At 37.5% G+C, this 14441-nt stretch overlaps 1 protein-coding gene across 12 annotated transcripts in view; it reads right to left on the reverse strand.

Annotated features, from left to right (window-relative positions):
- Nucleotides 1-14147, reverse strand: part of LOC124858059 (hemicentin-1-like) — a 183113-nt gene extending 168966 nt beyond the window's left edge. For 3 of the 12 annotated variants that reach the window (XM_047349789.1, XM_047349791.1, XM_047349793.1), the window contains exons 1-14: nt 14066-14144; nt 13622-13715; nt 13051-13434; nt 12034-12333; nt 11702-11959; nt 10801-11181; nt 9784-10083; nt 9452-9709; nt 8551-8931; nt 7534-7833; nt 7202-7459; nt 4689-5069; nt 3672-3971; nt 3340-3597 (exon numbers count right to left, since the gene is read on the reverse strand). In XM_047349789.1, coding sequence (XP_047205745.1) covers nt 3340-3597; nt 3672-3971; nt 4689-5069; nt 7202-7459; nt 7534-7833; nt 8551-8931; nt 9452-9709; nt 9784-10083; nt 10801-11181; nt 11702-11959; nt 12034-12333; nt 13051-13434; nt 13622-13709 — 3847 coding nt within the window. In that variant the 5' untranslated portion in view covers nt 13710-13715; nt 14066-14144. Of the gene's footprint in view, nt 1-3339; nt 3598-3671; nt 3972-4688; nt 5070-7201; nt 7460-7533; nt 7834-8550; nt 8932-9451; nt 9710-9783; nt 10084-10800; nt 11182-11701; nt 11960-12033; nt 12334-13050; nt 13435-13621; nt 13716-14065 lie in introns of all 12 variants that reach the window. The other 9 variants (XM_047349796.1, XM_047349786.1, XM_047349794.1 and 6 more) reach the window with 9 other exon arrangements.
- Between the last annotated feature and the right edge of the window lie 294 nt (nt 14148-14441).

Raw genomic sequence — 14441 nt, forward strand, 5'->3', positions numbered from 1 at the left:
TACATGACACTACATGGTTATCTGGTCTTGCATTTCTTACACAGCCAGAGACAGATTGGCCCGTAAACCCCGAGAACTTACAAGAACTTCCACATGAAGATCCTGAAGTCCAAGTGTCTGCTTCTGTTGGTGTTTCCCTCGTACAAGATGACAATCATCCTTTGGCTCTATTGATTCATCGTGCTTCATCCTGGACTCGTCTTGTGAGGGTGATGGGTTGGATTTTGAGATTCAAAACATTGTTCTTGTATTACAAAAGAAACAAGACACATTTCCAGTCTGCATCTGAAACAACCCAGTCTGAAGGTGCTCATCATAGGGTTGAGCATACTGGCTTTCTTTCACTGGGAGAGATTGAGGATGCTGAGATGCAGATAATCAAGTTCTGTCAAATGAAAAGATATTCTGAGGAAATCTCCAGTCTCCAAAAAGGAAAGAACGTAAAACGAAGCAGTCACATATACAGGTTGCATCCTGTTCTGGTGGATGATGTCCTGCGTGTTGGAGGATGTCTCAGCAGGGCTGTCATGTCTGAAGATTCTAAACATCCTATCATTGTAGCTAAAGATCTTCACATTGCTTATCTTATTCTGCGATACATCCATAAAGGGGTGGGTCATGGTGGTAGGAACAACATCCTCTCAAAGTTCCGTCAGAAATATTGGATTCCTGGTGCTGGTGCATTGATTAGAAATATCATGTCAAGGTGTGTGATCTGCAGATGGTTGCATGGAGCTGCAGGCCAGCAACAAATGGCTGACCTACCTGAAAGCAGAGTAACCCCTGAGAAACCTCCTTTTAGTTTTGTTGGAATGGACTATTTTGGTCCATTTGAAGTGAAGCGTGGGAGAAGTCTTGTGAAGAAATATGGAGTTATCTTCACATGTTTGGCGATCAGAGCAGTACATATTGAGGTTGCCTCATCTCTGGACACAGACTCTTTCATCAACGCCTTATGACGTTTCATTGCAAGGAGAGACCACGTACAAGAGCTGCCGTCCGATAATGGTACCAACTTTGTGGGCGCAGAGCACGAAGTGAGACGAGCTATCGAGGATTAGAATCAGGAAAAGATCTCTGATGCGCTGTCACTGAAGGGAGTGAAGTGGATCTTCAATCCTCCAGCTGGGTCGCACCATGGTGGAGCATGGGAGAGATTGATTTGTTCTATCAGAAAGGTTCTTACTTCCGTCCCGCAGACACAGCATTTGGACAAGGAAGGACTTCAAACTGCTCTCTGTGAAGTGGAGTCAATCCTCAACAGTAGACCTATTACATTGGAATCCGCCGATCCAAATGATCTGGAAGATTTAAAACCGAACCATCTTTTCTTACTCAAGTCTATCCCAAGCTTACCACCAGGTTTATTTCAGAATGATGATGTTTATGCACGGAAACGATGGTGACAAGTCCAATACATATCTGGTCTGTTTTGGAAGAGATGGATTAAAGAATATCTGCCTCAACTTCAACAGCGCCACAAGTGGATGAAGATTAGACGCAACTTTGTTCCTGGAGATGTGGTTCTTATAATGGATGACTCTGCACCTCGTGGTTCCTGGATCATTGGCAGAATCACAGAAACTGTGCCAGATAAGAATGGACTTGTACCTCAGGTCTGGATTAAGACCCCAACCAGCCACTTATGCGGACACATCACAAAGATATGCCTTCTTCAGGAGGCTTCCGACCAATGAAGACAACACATATGACTCAACAATTGACATGACCTTTTGATTTGACTTTACCACAACTAGATGTACATCACAGACTGACTATATTGAGGCTAAGTGCTGGTAACCTCTGGCCTATGACTGACTGACTACGGATGGACTATTTTGGAAAAAAGGGAGATAATGACTGTTTGACTTTTTGAAAATGACCTTCATGGACTATTTGAATATGTTGTCTCAATGTGTGTATATCTTGGGTGGTGGTGTTGTATGAGTAATTATTACTGTGTAATGATGTAAGAATTAGGGGCCGGAATGTTTTGGATAGGCATAGCGTGGGATCAGGTGGTGCTATTAGTGATTGTAAATCACCTGTTGCTGCTTGGGTGATTTTAGTGAGTAGGTGATGGGGGAGGTCTACCTTTTTTGCTGACCGTCTTAAGCTAATACGTTTTTTGTCCTTAATCACCGTTTAATCCTACGGATCAATTTCTATGCTGGTTTGAATACTGTTCTACCTTGGATATTGACAATGTCGACAAAATAAAATCATCTTAACTGCATCTTGGATTGCGTTTTGATAAGCTGGCGCGTCAAGAAGGATTTCCCTATTCAGCTGCTCAGCGACTTTGTTTGATAGTCGCTAACAGTATGTATGACTTTAAAGGCGCTATATAAGTTCAGTTCATTTACCATTTAATTACATCCTCTCTGTAATGCACCAGTATCACTTGTGACCAAATGCAGCCTCAGCATGATGCTGCCACCACCATGATTGACAATCAGTACACTCTTTGATTTTAAATCCCTCATTAATTCCAGCAAACATTCTTGACATTATGCCTAAACAGCTCAGTCTTTGTCTCCTCTGAACATTAAACATGTTTCCAGAAAGCATTTGGCTTGTCTTTGTATACAGCTACAGGTTTCAGTAGAGTTTGAAGGTGAGGAGTTCAGAGAAGACTATTTTCTTTTCCTCAGCACCATATCAGTCTATGTTGATATGAAATTTGCTTCACTGTGAACAATGACACTGGTGGTCCAGTTTCTTCCAGTTTATAACAGGCCTAAGCTTGGATGGTTCCAGGATTGGTCCTAAAACATTCATTTCATCAGAGGTAACAGTTTCAGTCTGATGATTAAAACTTTGCCACAGTTGAGTGTTCCAGAGAGCATTGATCCTAAACACATAGAAATCGTTTTTGAATGGATAAAGAGGGCTGAGACTATGATTCTGGATTGGTCCTAACCTCTGCTAGATTAAATGAGGTCTACCAATTTTTAAAAACAGTGGTCAAATATCCAACCAGCGTCATGGCAGAAACCTGTAAAATCATTTTATTTCTGTGTGGATTAGAGAAAATCTGCATTAAATTTAAATTTTGCTCTCAATTTGTAGCTTAGAAATTAACTGAAGTTGTAAGTTACAAAATCTTAAGACCTTAAAAAATATCAATTTTAATGCATCATTTAAAAACCCAAAGATAGTCATGCTGATGATGACTGTGTGTAAACTTATAATTAGCACTATATATATACTGATCTTTCATAGAGCAGCTTCTGAAGGTATTGTTCTGTGTTTCTATCAACAAAGTTCAAAATATAATGTGAGACAATGCACATATTAAAAGAATCAGGATATGAAGCAAGAAGCAGCAACATTTACCTTTAACACCAACACAGATCCTTGATGACGTCTCATTACCCAGATCATTTGTAGCCACACAGTAAAACTCTCCTCCCTCAGTGACACTGAAGCTGTAAATCTGCCCCACAGATACATTAATGGCTCCATGTTTGCTGTTCCTGAACCAGGTGAAGCTGGCAGGAGGCTTGGCTCTGCTGGAGCAGTTCAGCTCCACCCAGCTACCTGCTGACACCAAACCTGATGGACGGATGGATGCTGAGGTGTCTTTAGGAGCATCTGAGGAAAATGGGACACATTAAGTATATTGATCAGAAACAGATGAACCATGACGTACTGACAGGATCACTTACATGAAACACTGAGAGCCACTGCTGTCTCTGCTGTCTTGTTTCCTCCATTCACAGGATATCTGGCAGAACATCTGATGTATCCATCATGTGTGTCTGACAGAATGATGTTCTCCTGGATTTTAGTTGTAAAGGTTCCATCTGTGTTTTTCTCTGTTTGTCTGTGAGAGTCTTGTTGGAGATTCCAGGTGAGTTCAGGAGGTGAGTGTGGACAGGGAGTTAAAGCTGAGCAGGTTATAGTGACAGACTGATGCTCCTTCAGATCAACACCTGAGATCTTAATGCTGGGACTCCAAGGAGAATCTGGGGATTCACATCAGTGACAGTTTACAAAAATAAATATTATGCAGTTTAATATATAAAGAATACATTAAAACATGTATTCCTAGAAAAGGTTTTATTAATCATATAATTAATTAACAATGTTGTTTCATTATATCTGTTGATTTTGTAATCATAATATTTGCGAAACCATTTAGGTATTTGCAGTTTTAAAAGAACTGAAATGCAAGGAAAAAGACTTTAACAATCGACTGTGAAAAAGTAAGTAGAATATTATTCATATAGTACCTTTCTAGACATAAATCACAAACTGCTGCACAGAAGAAAAGTAAAAACATATTGACTGATTCTGTCAGTAATAAAACAGGAGATATTTAATTTAATTTCACAATAACTTTGTGTAATTAGATCATTAAAAATATTTATTTTTCTAAAAAGAGGCAAACTACAGTAAATCCTGCCAACTGCAGACTTTTAAACAACATTGTTTGACCTACTGAGAGTTTTTCAATGTTAAAGCTACAGAAAGATAAATAGCAGAAGATGAAAAAGAAACATAATTTCAAGCAGAAAAACGTCTTTATTCAACTTTGGACTCAAATGATATTGTTGATAATCATGCAGTAGATTTTTAATTAAACAGTAAATTATTGAGATCATTTTCTATAAAACCAGAGATACTCTTATTGTGACCCTGAACATTAATCTCATAGATTTATAAAATAAAAGATCTTTTACCTTTAACTGTTATCTGAAGAGGATCAGCACAAGCTGTTGCTCTGAACGGCCCGTTCTCAACTCTGAAGAAGTATTTGTCTGTATAACTGGTTTTTAAATCAGGAAACAGAGTGGTGCAGTTTCCCTCTCTGAGGTTTCCAGTAATATTCAGAGAATAGGTGTTAACTGACCCACTGCTGTTGAAAATAGAAAACGCTGGATTGCCAAACCATGCTTTATGTTTCATCCACATACCATAAATAGTTCTGCTGTTGTTAAATGTTGTTTCTTTTGTATTAAAGCTACATGGGATGTGCAAACAAGATCCATTCAGTGCTTCAATCTCCTTTGGTGTAGTGATGAACAGAGCTGGTTTTTTATCACCACAATCAGCAAAAACACCTGTAAAATCAGACCAGTAATGAACATAATGTGAAGCAAAATCTGTACAGAAAACGTTCATGATCCACAAACTCCAGTTCAGCTGCAGTAGGTTGGTCCTAACCTCTGCTATTTTAAATGAGTTCTACCAATTTTTAAAAACAGTGGTCAAATATCCAGCCAGAGTTATGGCAGAAACCTGTAAAATAATTTTATTTCTGTGTAGATTAGAGAAAATCTGCAATAAATTGAAACTTTTGCTCTCAATTTTTAGCTTTCAAATTAACTGAAGTTGTAAGTTTCAAAATATTTAGACCTTGAAAAAAAGCAAATTTAATGCATCATTTAAAAACCCAAAGATAGTCGTGCTGATGATGACTGTGTGTAAACCCATAATTAGCACTATATACAGGTCCTTCTCAAAATATTAGCATATTGTGATAAAGTTAATTATTTTCCATAATGTCATGATTAAAATTTAACATTCATATATTTTAGATTCATTGCACACTAACTGAAATATTTCAGGTCTTTTATTGTCTTAATACAAATGATTTTGGCATACAGCTCATGAAAACCCAAAATTCCTATCTCAGAAAATTAGCATATCATTAAAAGGGTCTCTAAACGAGCTATGAACCTAATCATCTGAATCAACGAGTTAACTCTAAACACCTGCAAAAGATTCCTGAGGCCTTTAAAACTCCCAGCCTGGTTCATCACTCAAAACCCCAGTCATGGGTAAGACTGCCCACCTGACTGCTGTCCAGAAGGCCACTATTGACACCCTCAAGCAAGAGGGTAAGACACAGAAAGAAATTTCTGAACGAATAGGCTGTTCCCAGAGTGCTGTATCAAGGCACCTCAGTGGGAAGTCTGTGGGAAGGAAAAAGTGTGGCAGAAAACGCTGCACAACGAGAAGAGGTGACTGGACCCTGAGGAAGATTTTGGAGAAGGGCCGATTCCAGACCTTGGGGGACCTGTGGAAGCAGTGGACTGAGTCTGGAGTAGAAACATCCAGAGCCACCGTGCACAGGCGTGTGCAGGAAATGAGCTACAGGTGCCGCATTCCCCAGGTCAAGCCACTTTTGAACCAGAAACAGCGGCAGAAGCGCCTGACCTGGGCTACAGAGAAGCAGCACTGGACTGTTGCTCAGTGGTCCAAAGTACCTTTTTCGGATGAAAGCAAATTCTGCATGTCATTCGGAAATCAAGGTGCCAGAGTCTGGAGGAAGACTGGGGAGAAGGAAATGCCAAAATGCCAGAAGTCCAGTGTCAAGTACCCACAGTCAGTGATGGTCTGGGGTGCCGTGTCAGCTGCTGGTGTTGGTCCACTGTGTTTTATCAAGGGCAGGGTCAATGCAGCTAGCTATCAGGAGATTTTGGAGCACTTCATGCTTCCATCTGCTGAAAAGCTTTATGGAGATGAAGATTTCATTTTTCAGCACGACCTGGCACCTGCTCACAGTGCCAAAACCACTGGTAAATGGTTTACTGACCATGGTATCACTGTGCTCAATTGGCCTGCCAACTCTCCTGACCTGAACCCCATAGAGAATCTGTGGGATATTGTGAAGAGAACGTTGAGAGACTCAAGACCCAACACTCTGGATGAGCTAAAGGCCGCTATCGAAGCATCCTGGGCCTCCATAAGACCTCAGCAGTGCCACAGGCTGATTGCCTCCATGCCACGCCGCATTGAAGCAGTCATTTCTGCAAAAGGATTCCCGACCAAGTATTGAGTGCATAACTGTACATGATTATTTGAAGGTTGACGTTTTTTGTATTAAAAACACTTTTCTTTTATTGGTCGGATGAAATATGCTAATTTTGTGAGATAGGAATTTTGGGTTTTCATGAGCTGTATGCCAAAATCATCCGTATTAAGACAATAAAAGACCTGAAATATTTCAGTTAGTGTGCAATGAATCTAAAATATATGAATGTTAAATTTTCATCATTACATTATGGAAAATAATAAACTTTAACACAATATGCTAATATTTTGAGAAGGACCTGTATATACTGATCTTTCATAGAGCAGCTTCTGAAGGTATTGTTCTGTGTTTCTATCATCAAAGTACAAAATATAATGTGAGACAATGCACATATTAAAAGAGTCAGGATATGAAACAAGAAGCAGCAACATTTACCTTTAACACCAACAAAGATCCTTGATGACGTCTCATTACCCAGATCATTTGTAGCCACACAGTAAAACTCTCCTCCCTCAGTGACACTGAAGCTGTAAACCTGCCCCACAGATACATTAATGGCTCCATGTTTGCTGTTCCTGAACCAGGTGAAGCTGGCAGGAGGCTTGGCTCTGCTGGAGCAGTTCAGCTCCACCCAGCTACCTGCTGACACCAAACCTGATGGACTGATGGATGCTGAGGTGTTTCTAGGAGCATCTGAGGAAAATGGGACACATTAACTTTATTGATCAAAAACAGATGAACCATGACGTGCTGACAGGATCACTTACATGAAACACTGAGAGTCACTGCTGTCTCTGCTGTCTTGTTTCCTCCATTCACAGGATATCTGGCAGAACATCTGATGTATCCATCATGTGTGTCTGACAGAGTGATGTTCTCCTGGATTTTAGTTGTAAAGGTTCCATCTGTGTTTTTCTCTGTTTGTCTGTGAGAGTCTTGTTGGAGATTCCAGGTGAGTTCAGGAGGTGAGTGTGGACAGGGAGTCAAAGCTGAGCAGGTTATAGTGACAGACTGATGCTCCTTCAGATCACCACCAGAGATGTTAATGCTGGGACTCCAAGGAGAATCTGGGGATTCACACCAGAGACAGATTACAAAAATAAATATTATGCAGTTTATTATATAAAGAACACATTAAAACATGTATTCATATAAAAGGTTTTATTAATCATATAATTAACAAACAATGTTGTTTCATTATATCTGTTGATTTTGTAATCATAATATTTGCGAAACCATTTAGGTATTTGCAGTTTTAAAAGAACTGAAAAGCAAGGAAAAAGACTTTAACAATCGACTGTGAGAAAGTAAGTAAAATATTATTCATATAGTACCTTTCTAGACATAAATCACAAACTGCTGCACAGAAGAAAAGTAAAAACATATTGACTGATTCTGTCAGTAATAAAATAGGAGATATTTAATTTAATTTCACACTAACTTTGTGTAATTAGATCATTAAAAATATGTATTTTTCTAAAAAGAGGCAAACTACAGTAAATCCTGCCAACTGCAGACTTTTAAACAACATTGTTTGACCTACTGAGAGTTTTTCAATGTTAAAGCTACAGAAAGATAAATAGCAGAAGATGAGAAAGAAACATAATTTCAAGCAGAAAAACATCTTTATTCAACTTTGGACTCAAATGATATTGTTGATAATCATGCAGTAGATATTTAATTAAACAGTAAATTATTGAGATTATTTTCTATAAAACCAGAATTACTCTTATTGTGACCCTGAACATTAATCTCATAGATTTACAAAATAAAAGATATTTTACCTTTAACTGTTATCTGAAGAGGATCGGCACAAGCTGTTGCTCTGAACGGCCCGTTCTCAACTCTGAAGAAGTATTTGTCTGTATAACTGGTTTTTAAATCAGGAAACAGAGTGGTGCAGTTTCCCTCTCTGAGGTTTCCAGTAATATTCAGAGAATAGGTGTTAACTGACCCACTGCTGTTGAAAATAGAAGAAGCTGGATTGCCAAACCTTGCTTTATGTTTCATCCAGATACCATAAATAGTTCTGCTGCTGTTAAATGTTGTTTCTTTTGTATTAAAGCTACATGGGATGTGCAAACAAGATCCATTCAGTGCTTCAATTTCCTTTGGTGTAGTGATGAACAAAGTTGGTGTTCTATCACCACAATCAGCAAAAACACCTGTAAAATCAGACAAGCAATGAACATAATGTGAAGCAAAATCTGTACAGAAAAAGTTCATGATCCACAAACTCCAGTTCAGCTGCAGCAGGTTGGTCCTAACCTCTGCTATTTTAAATGAGTTCTACCATTTTTTAATAACAGTGGTCAAATACCCTGCCAGAGTCATGGCAGAACCCTGTAAAATCATTTTATTTCTGTGTGGATTAGAGAAAATCTGCAATAAATTGAAACTTTTGCTCTCATTTTTTAGCTTTGAAAATAACTGAAGTTGTAAGTGTCAAAATATTTAGACCTTGAAAAAAAGCAAATTTAATGCATCATTTAAAAACACAAAGATAGTCATGCTGATGATGACTGTGTGTAAACTTATAATTCGCACTATATATATACTGATCTTTCATAGAGCAGCTTCTGAAGGTATTGTTCTGTGTTTCTATCAACAAAGTACAAAATATAATGTGAGACAATGCACATATTAAAAGAATCAGGATATGAAACAAGAAGCAGCAACATTTACCTTTAACACCCACAAAGATCCTTGATGACGTCTCATTACCCAGATCATTTGTAGCCACACAGTAAAACTCTCCTCCCTCAGTAACATTGAAGCTGTAAATCTGACCCACAGATACATTAATGGCTCCATGTTTGCTGTTCCTGAACCAGGTGAAGCTGGCAGGAGGCTTGGCTCTGCTGGAGCAGTTCAGCTCCACCCAGCTTCCTGGTGACACCAAACCTGATGGACGGATGGATGCTGAGGTGTTTCTAGGAGCATCTGAGGAAAATGGGACACATTAAGTTTATTGATCAGAAACAGCTGAACCATGACGTGCTGACAGGATCACTTACATGAAACACTGAGAGTCACTGCTGTCTCTGCTGTCTTGTTTCCTCCATTCACAGGATATCTGGCAGAACATCTGATGTATCCATCATGTGTGTCTGACAGAGTGATGTTCTCCTGGATTTTAGTTGTAAAGGTTCCATCTGTGTTTTTCTCTGTTTGTCTGTGAGAGTCTTGTTGGAGATTCCAGGTGAGTTCAGGAGGTGAGTGTGGACAGGGAGTCAAAGCTGAGCAGGTTATAGTGACAGACTGATGCTCCTTCAGATCAACACCAGAGATGTTAATGCTGGGACTCCAAGGAGAATCTGGGGATTCACATCAGATACAGTTTACAAAAATAAATATTATGCAGTTTATTATATAAAGAATACATTAAAACATGTATTCATATAAAAGGTTTTATTAATCATATAATTAACTAACAATGTTGTTTCATTAAATCTGTTGATTTTGTAATCATAATATTTGCGCAACCATTTAGGTATTTGCAGTTTTAAAAGAACTGAAATGCAAGGAAAAAGACTTTAACAATCGACTGTGAGAAAGTAAGTAAAATATTATTCATATAGTACCTTTCTAGACATAAATCACAAACTGCTGCACAGAAGAAAAGTAAAAACATATTGACTGATTCTGTCAGTAATAAAATAGGAGATATTTAATTTAATTTCACACTAACTTTGTGTAATTAGATCATTAAAAATATTTATTTTTCTAAAAAGAGGCAAACTACAGTAAATTCTGCCAACTGCAGACTTTTAAACAACATTGTTTGACCTACTGAGAGTTTTTCAATGTTAAAGCTACAGAAAGATAAATAGCAGAAGATGAGAAAGAAACATAATTTCAAGCAGAAAAACATCTTTATTCAACTTTGGACTCAAATGATATTGTTGATAATCATGCAGTAGATATTTAATTAAACAGTAAATTATTGAGATTATTTTCTATAAAACCAGAATTACTCTTATTGTGACCCTGAACATTAATCTCATAGATTTACAAAATAAAAGATATTTTACCTTTAACTGTTATCTGAAGAGGATCGGCACAAGCTGTTGCTCTGAACGGCCCGTTCTCAACTCTGAAGAAGTATTTGTCTGTATAACTGGTTTTTAAATCAGGAAACAGAGTGGTGCAGTTTCCCTCTCTGAGGTTTCCAGTAATATTCAGAGAATAGGTGTTAACTGACCCACTGCTGTTGAAAATAGAAGAAGCTGGATTGCCAAACCTTGCTTTATGTTTCATCCAGATACCATAAATAGTTCTGCTGCTGTTAAATGTTGTTTCTTTTGTATTAAAGCTACATGGGATGTGCAAACAAGATCCATTCAGTGCTTCAATCTCCTTTGGTGTAGTGATGAACAAAGTTGGTGTTCTATCACCACAATCAGCAAAAACACCTGTAAAATCAGACAAGCAATGAACATAATGTGAAGCAAAATCTGTACAGAAAAAGTTCATGATCCACAAACTCCAGTTCAGCTGCAGCAGGTTGGTCCTAACCTCTGCTATTTTAAATGAGTTCTACCATTTTTTAATAACAGTGGTCAAATATCCTGCCAGAGTCATGGCAGAACCCTGTAAAATCATTTTATTTCTGTGTGGATTAGAGAAAATCTGCAATAAATTGAAACTTTTGCTCTCATTTTTTAGCTTTGAAAATAACTGAAGTTGTAAGTGTCAAAATATTTAGACCTTGAAAAAAAGCAAATTTAATGCATCATTTAAAAACCCAAAGATAGTCATGCTGATGATGACTGTGTGTAAACTTATAATTCGCACTATATATATACTGATCTTTCATAGAGCAGCTTCTGAAGGTATTGTTCTGTGTTTCTATCAACAAAGTACAAAATATAATGTGAGACAATGCACATATTAAAAGAATCAGGATATGAAACAAGAAGCAGCAACATTTACCTTTAACACCAACAAAGATCCTTGATGACGTCTCATTACCCAGATCATTTGTAGCCACACAGTAAAACTCTCCTCCCTCAGTAACACTGAAGCTGTAAACCTGCCCCACAGATACATTAATGGCTCCATGTTTGCTGTTCCTGAACCAGGTGAAGCTGGCAGGAGGCTTGGCTCTGCTGGAGCAGTTCAGCTCCACCCAGCTACCTGCTGACACCAAACCTGATGGACGGATGGATGCTGAGGTGTTTCTAGGAGCATCTGAGGAAAATGGGACACATTAAGTTTATTGATCAGAAACAGCTGAACCATGACGTGCTGACAGGATCACTTACATGAAACACTGAGAGTCACTGCTGTCTCTGCTGTCTTGTTTCCTCCATTCACAGGATATCTGGCAGAACATCTGATGTATCCATCATGTGTGTCTGACAGAGTGATGTTCTCCTGGATTTTAGTTGTAAAGGTTCCATCTGTGTTTTTCTCTGTTTGTCTGTGAGAGTCTTGTTGGAGATTCCAGGTGAGTTCAGGAGGTGAGTGTGGACAGGGAGTCAAAGCTGAGCAGGTTATAGTGACAGACTGATGCTCCTTCAGATCACCACCAGAGATGTTAATGCTGGGACTCCAAGGAGAATCTGGGGATTCACATCAGATACAGTTTACAAAAATAAATATTATGCAGTTTATTATATAAAGAATACATTAAAACATGTATTTATATAAAAGGTTTTATTAATCATATAATTAACTAACAATGTTGTTTCATTAAATCTGTTGATTTTGTAATCATAATATTTGCGCAACCATTTAGGTATTTGCAGTTTTAAAAGAACTGAAATGCAAGGAAAAAGACTTTAACAATCGACTGTGAGAAAGTAAGTAAAATATTATTCATATAGTACCTTTCTAGACATAAATCACAAACTGCTGCACAGAAGAAAAGTAAAAACATATTGACTGATTCTGTCAGTAATAAAATAGGAGATATTTAATTTAATTTCACACTAACTTTGTGTAATTAGATCATTAAAAATATTTATTTTTCTAAAAAGAGGCAAACTACAGTAAATCCTGCCAACTGCAGACTTTTAAACAACATTGTTTGACCTACTGAGAGTTTTTCAATGTTAAAGCTACAGAAAGATAAATAGCAGAAGATGAGAAAGAAACATAATTTCAAGCAGAAAAACATCTTTATTCAACTTTGGACTCAAATGATATTGTTGATAATCATGCAGTAGATATTTAATTAAACAGTAAATTATTGAGATTATTTTCTATAAAACCAGAATTACTCTTATTGTGACCCTGAACATTAATCTCATAGATTTACAAAATAAAAGATATTTTACCTTTAACTGTTATCTGAAGAGGATCGGCACAAGCTGTTGCTCTGAACGGCCCGTTCTCAACTCTGAAGAAGTATTTGTCTGTATAACTGGTTTTTAAATCAGGAAACAGAGTGGTGCAGTTTCCTTCTCTGAGGTGTCCAGCAATATTCAGAGAATAGGTGTTAACTGACCCACTGCTGTTGAAAATAACAAGGCTTGGATTGTGATTAAAATTTAGGTTTTGTTTCATCCAGATACCATAAATAGTTCTGCTGCTGTTAAATGTTGTTTCTTTTGTATTAAAGCTACATGTGATGTGCAAACAAGATCCATTCAGTGCTTCAATCTTCTTTGGTGTAGTGATGAACAGAGTTGGTTTTCTATCACCACAATCAGCCAAAACACCTGTAAAATCAGACCAGTAATGAACATAATGTGAAGCAAAATCTGTACAGAAAAAGTTCATGATCCACAAACTCCAGTTCAGCTGCAGCAGGTTACATGTGGAGCATTTAAACAATATCAGGATCAAATATTTCAGAAATGATTTATGCGATGTCTCCAAATGAAAGGAGGTGAACAAACAGCTCACCTGGAAGGAAGAAGACAATCAGTAACATGTTGACTGTCAACACGTTCTCAGACAGAGCTGCCATCAGACTCTGATCGTCCTTCTTCATCACCGACTGGAAATAAAACATTTAGGTGATTTATTAAAGTAGGTCTAAACTTACAGTTTTAGTTCCTAACAAAGCAACCTTGAATGTCCTGCACACATTTCACCCATAACTTTAACACACAGAGCAAGGCTTGTTAAGTGTAGGAAGATAAATTAGGATTAACTACAAGGTTGCTCTTTAAACGTTTCCCGACACTCAAATCAGATCAAATTTCAAAGAAGCCATTAAGAATATTTATTGATAATAGAAAACTCAGACACTTAAATATATAATGGATTTTTTTTGCTAAAACGTATAAATAACAAAGCATGATGAAATATTTAGTTAAATGTTCAGAATCAGCAGCGTAAACTTACCAGAACTTCTGTGGTTAAAAGGAACAAAGTTTGGTTTTAAAACCAGTTGACTGTTTAAACCAGTTGATCAGCAGCAGAATAAACAGCCACCTTCTCTGTGAACAGAAGTTTACTTAAATGAGTCTTCAGCCTTCATGCTTTGTCAAAGAGGAAGTAAGATCTTTCTAATTATTTTAACATCATGAGGTAATCTCATGAAGTACAATTTCAGACACAACTCAGCGTCACTTACTGAATATAACAAATTCTTTCTCAGTTCCCGTTAGAAATGATAGTTAATACGTTTAATCACAAAGATACTAATACCAAAATGTAACCCCCTGGGATCCCCGGAATATAAATATGTCATTGTTGTTTTGAAAAATAACAAATTTAA

This window comes from Girardinichthys multiradiatus, chromosome 21 (genome assembly GCF_021462225.1).
Source record: "Girardinichthys multiradiatus isolate DD_20200921_A chromosome 21, DD_fGirMul_XY1, whole genome shotgun sequence".
Taxonomy (NCBI): domain Eukaryota; kingdom Metazoa; phylum Chordata; class Actinopteri; order Cyprinodontiformes; family Goodeidae; genus Girardinichthys; species Girardinichthys multiradiatus.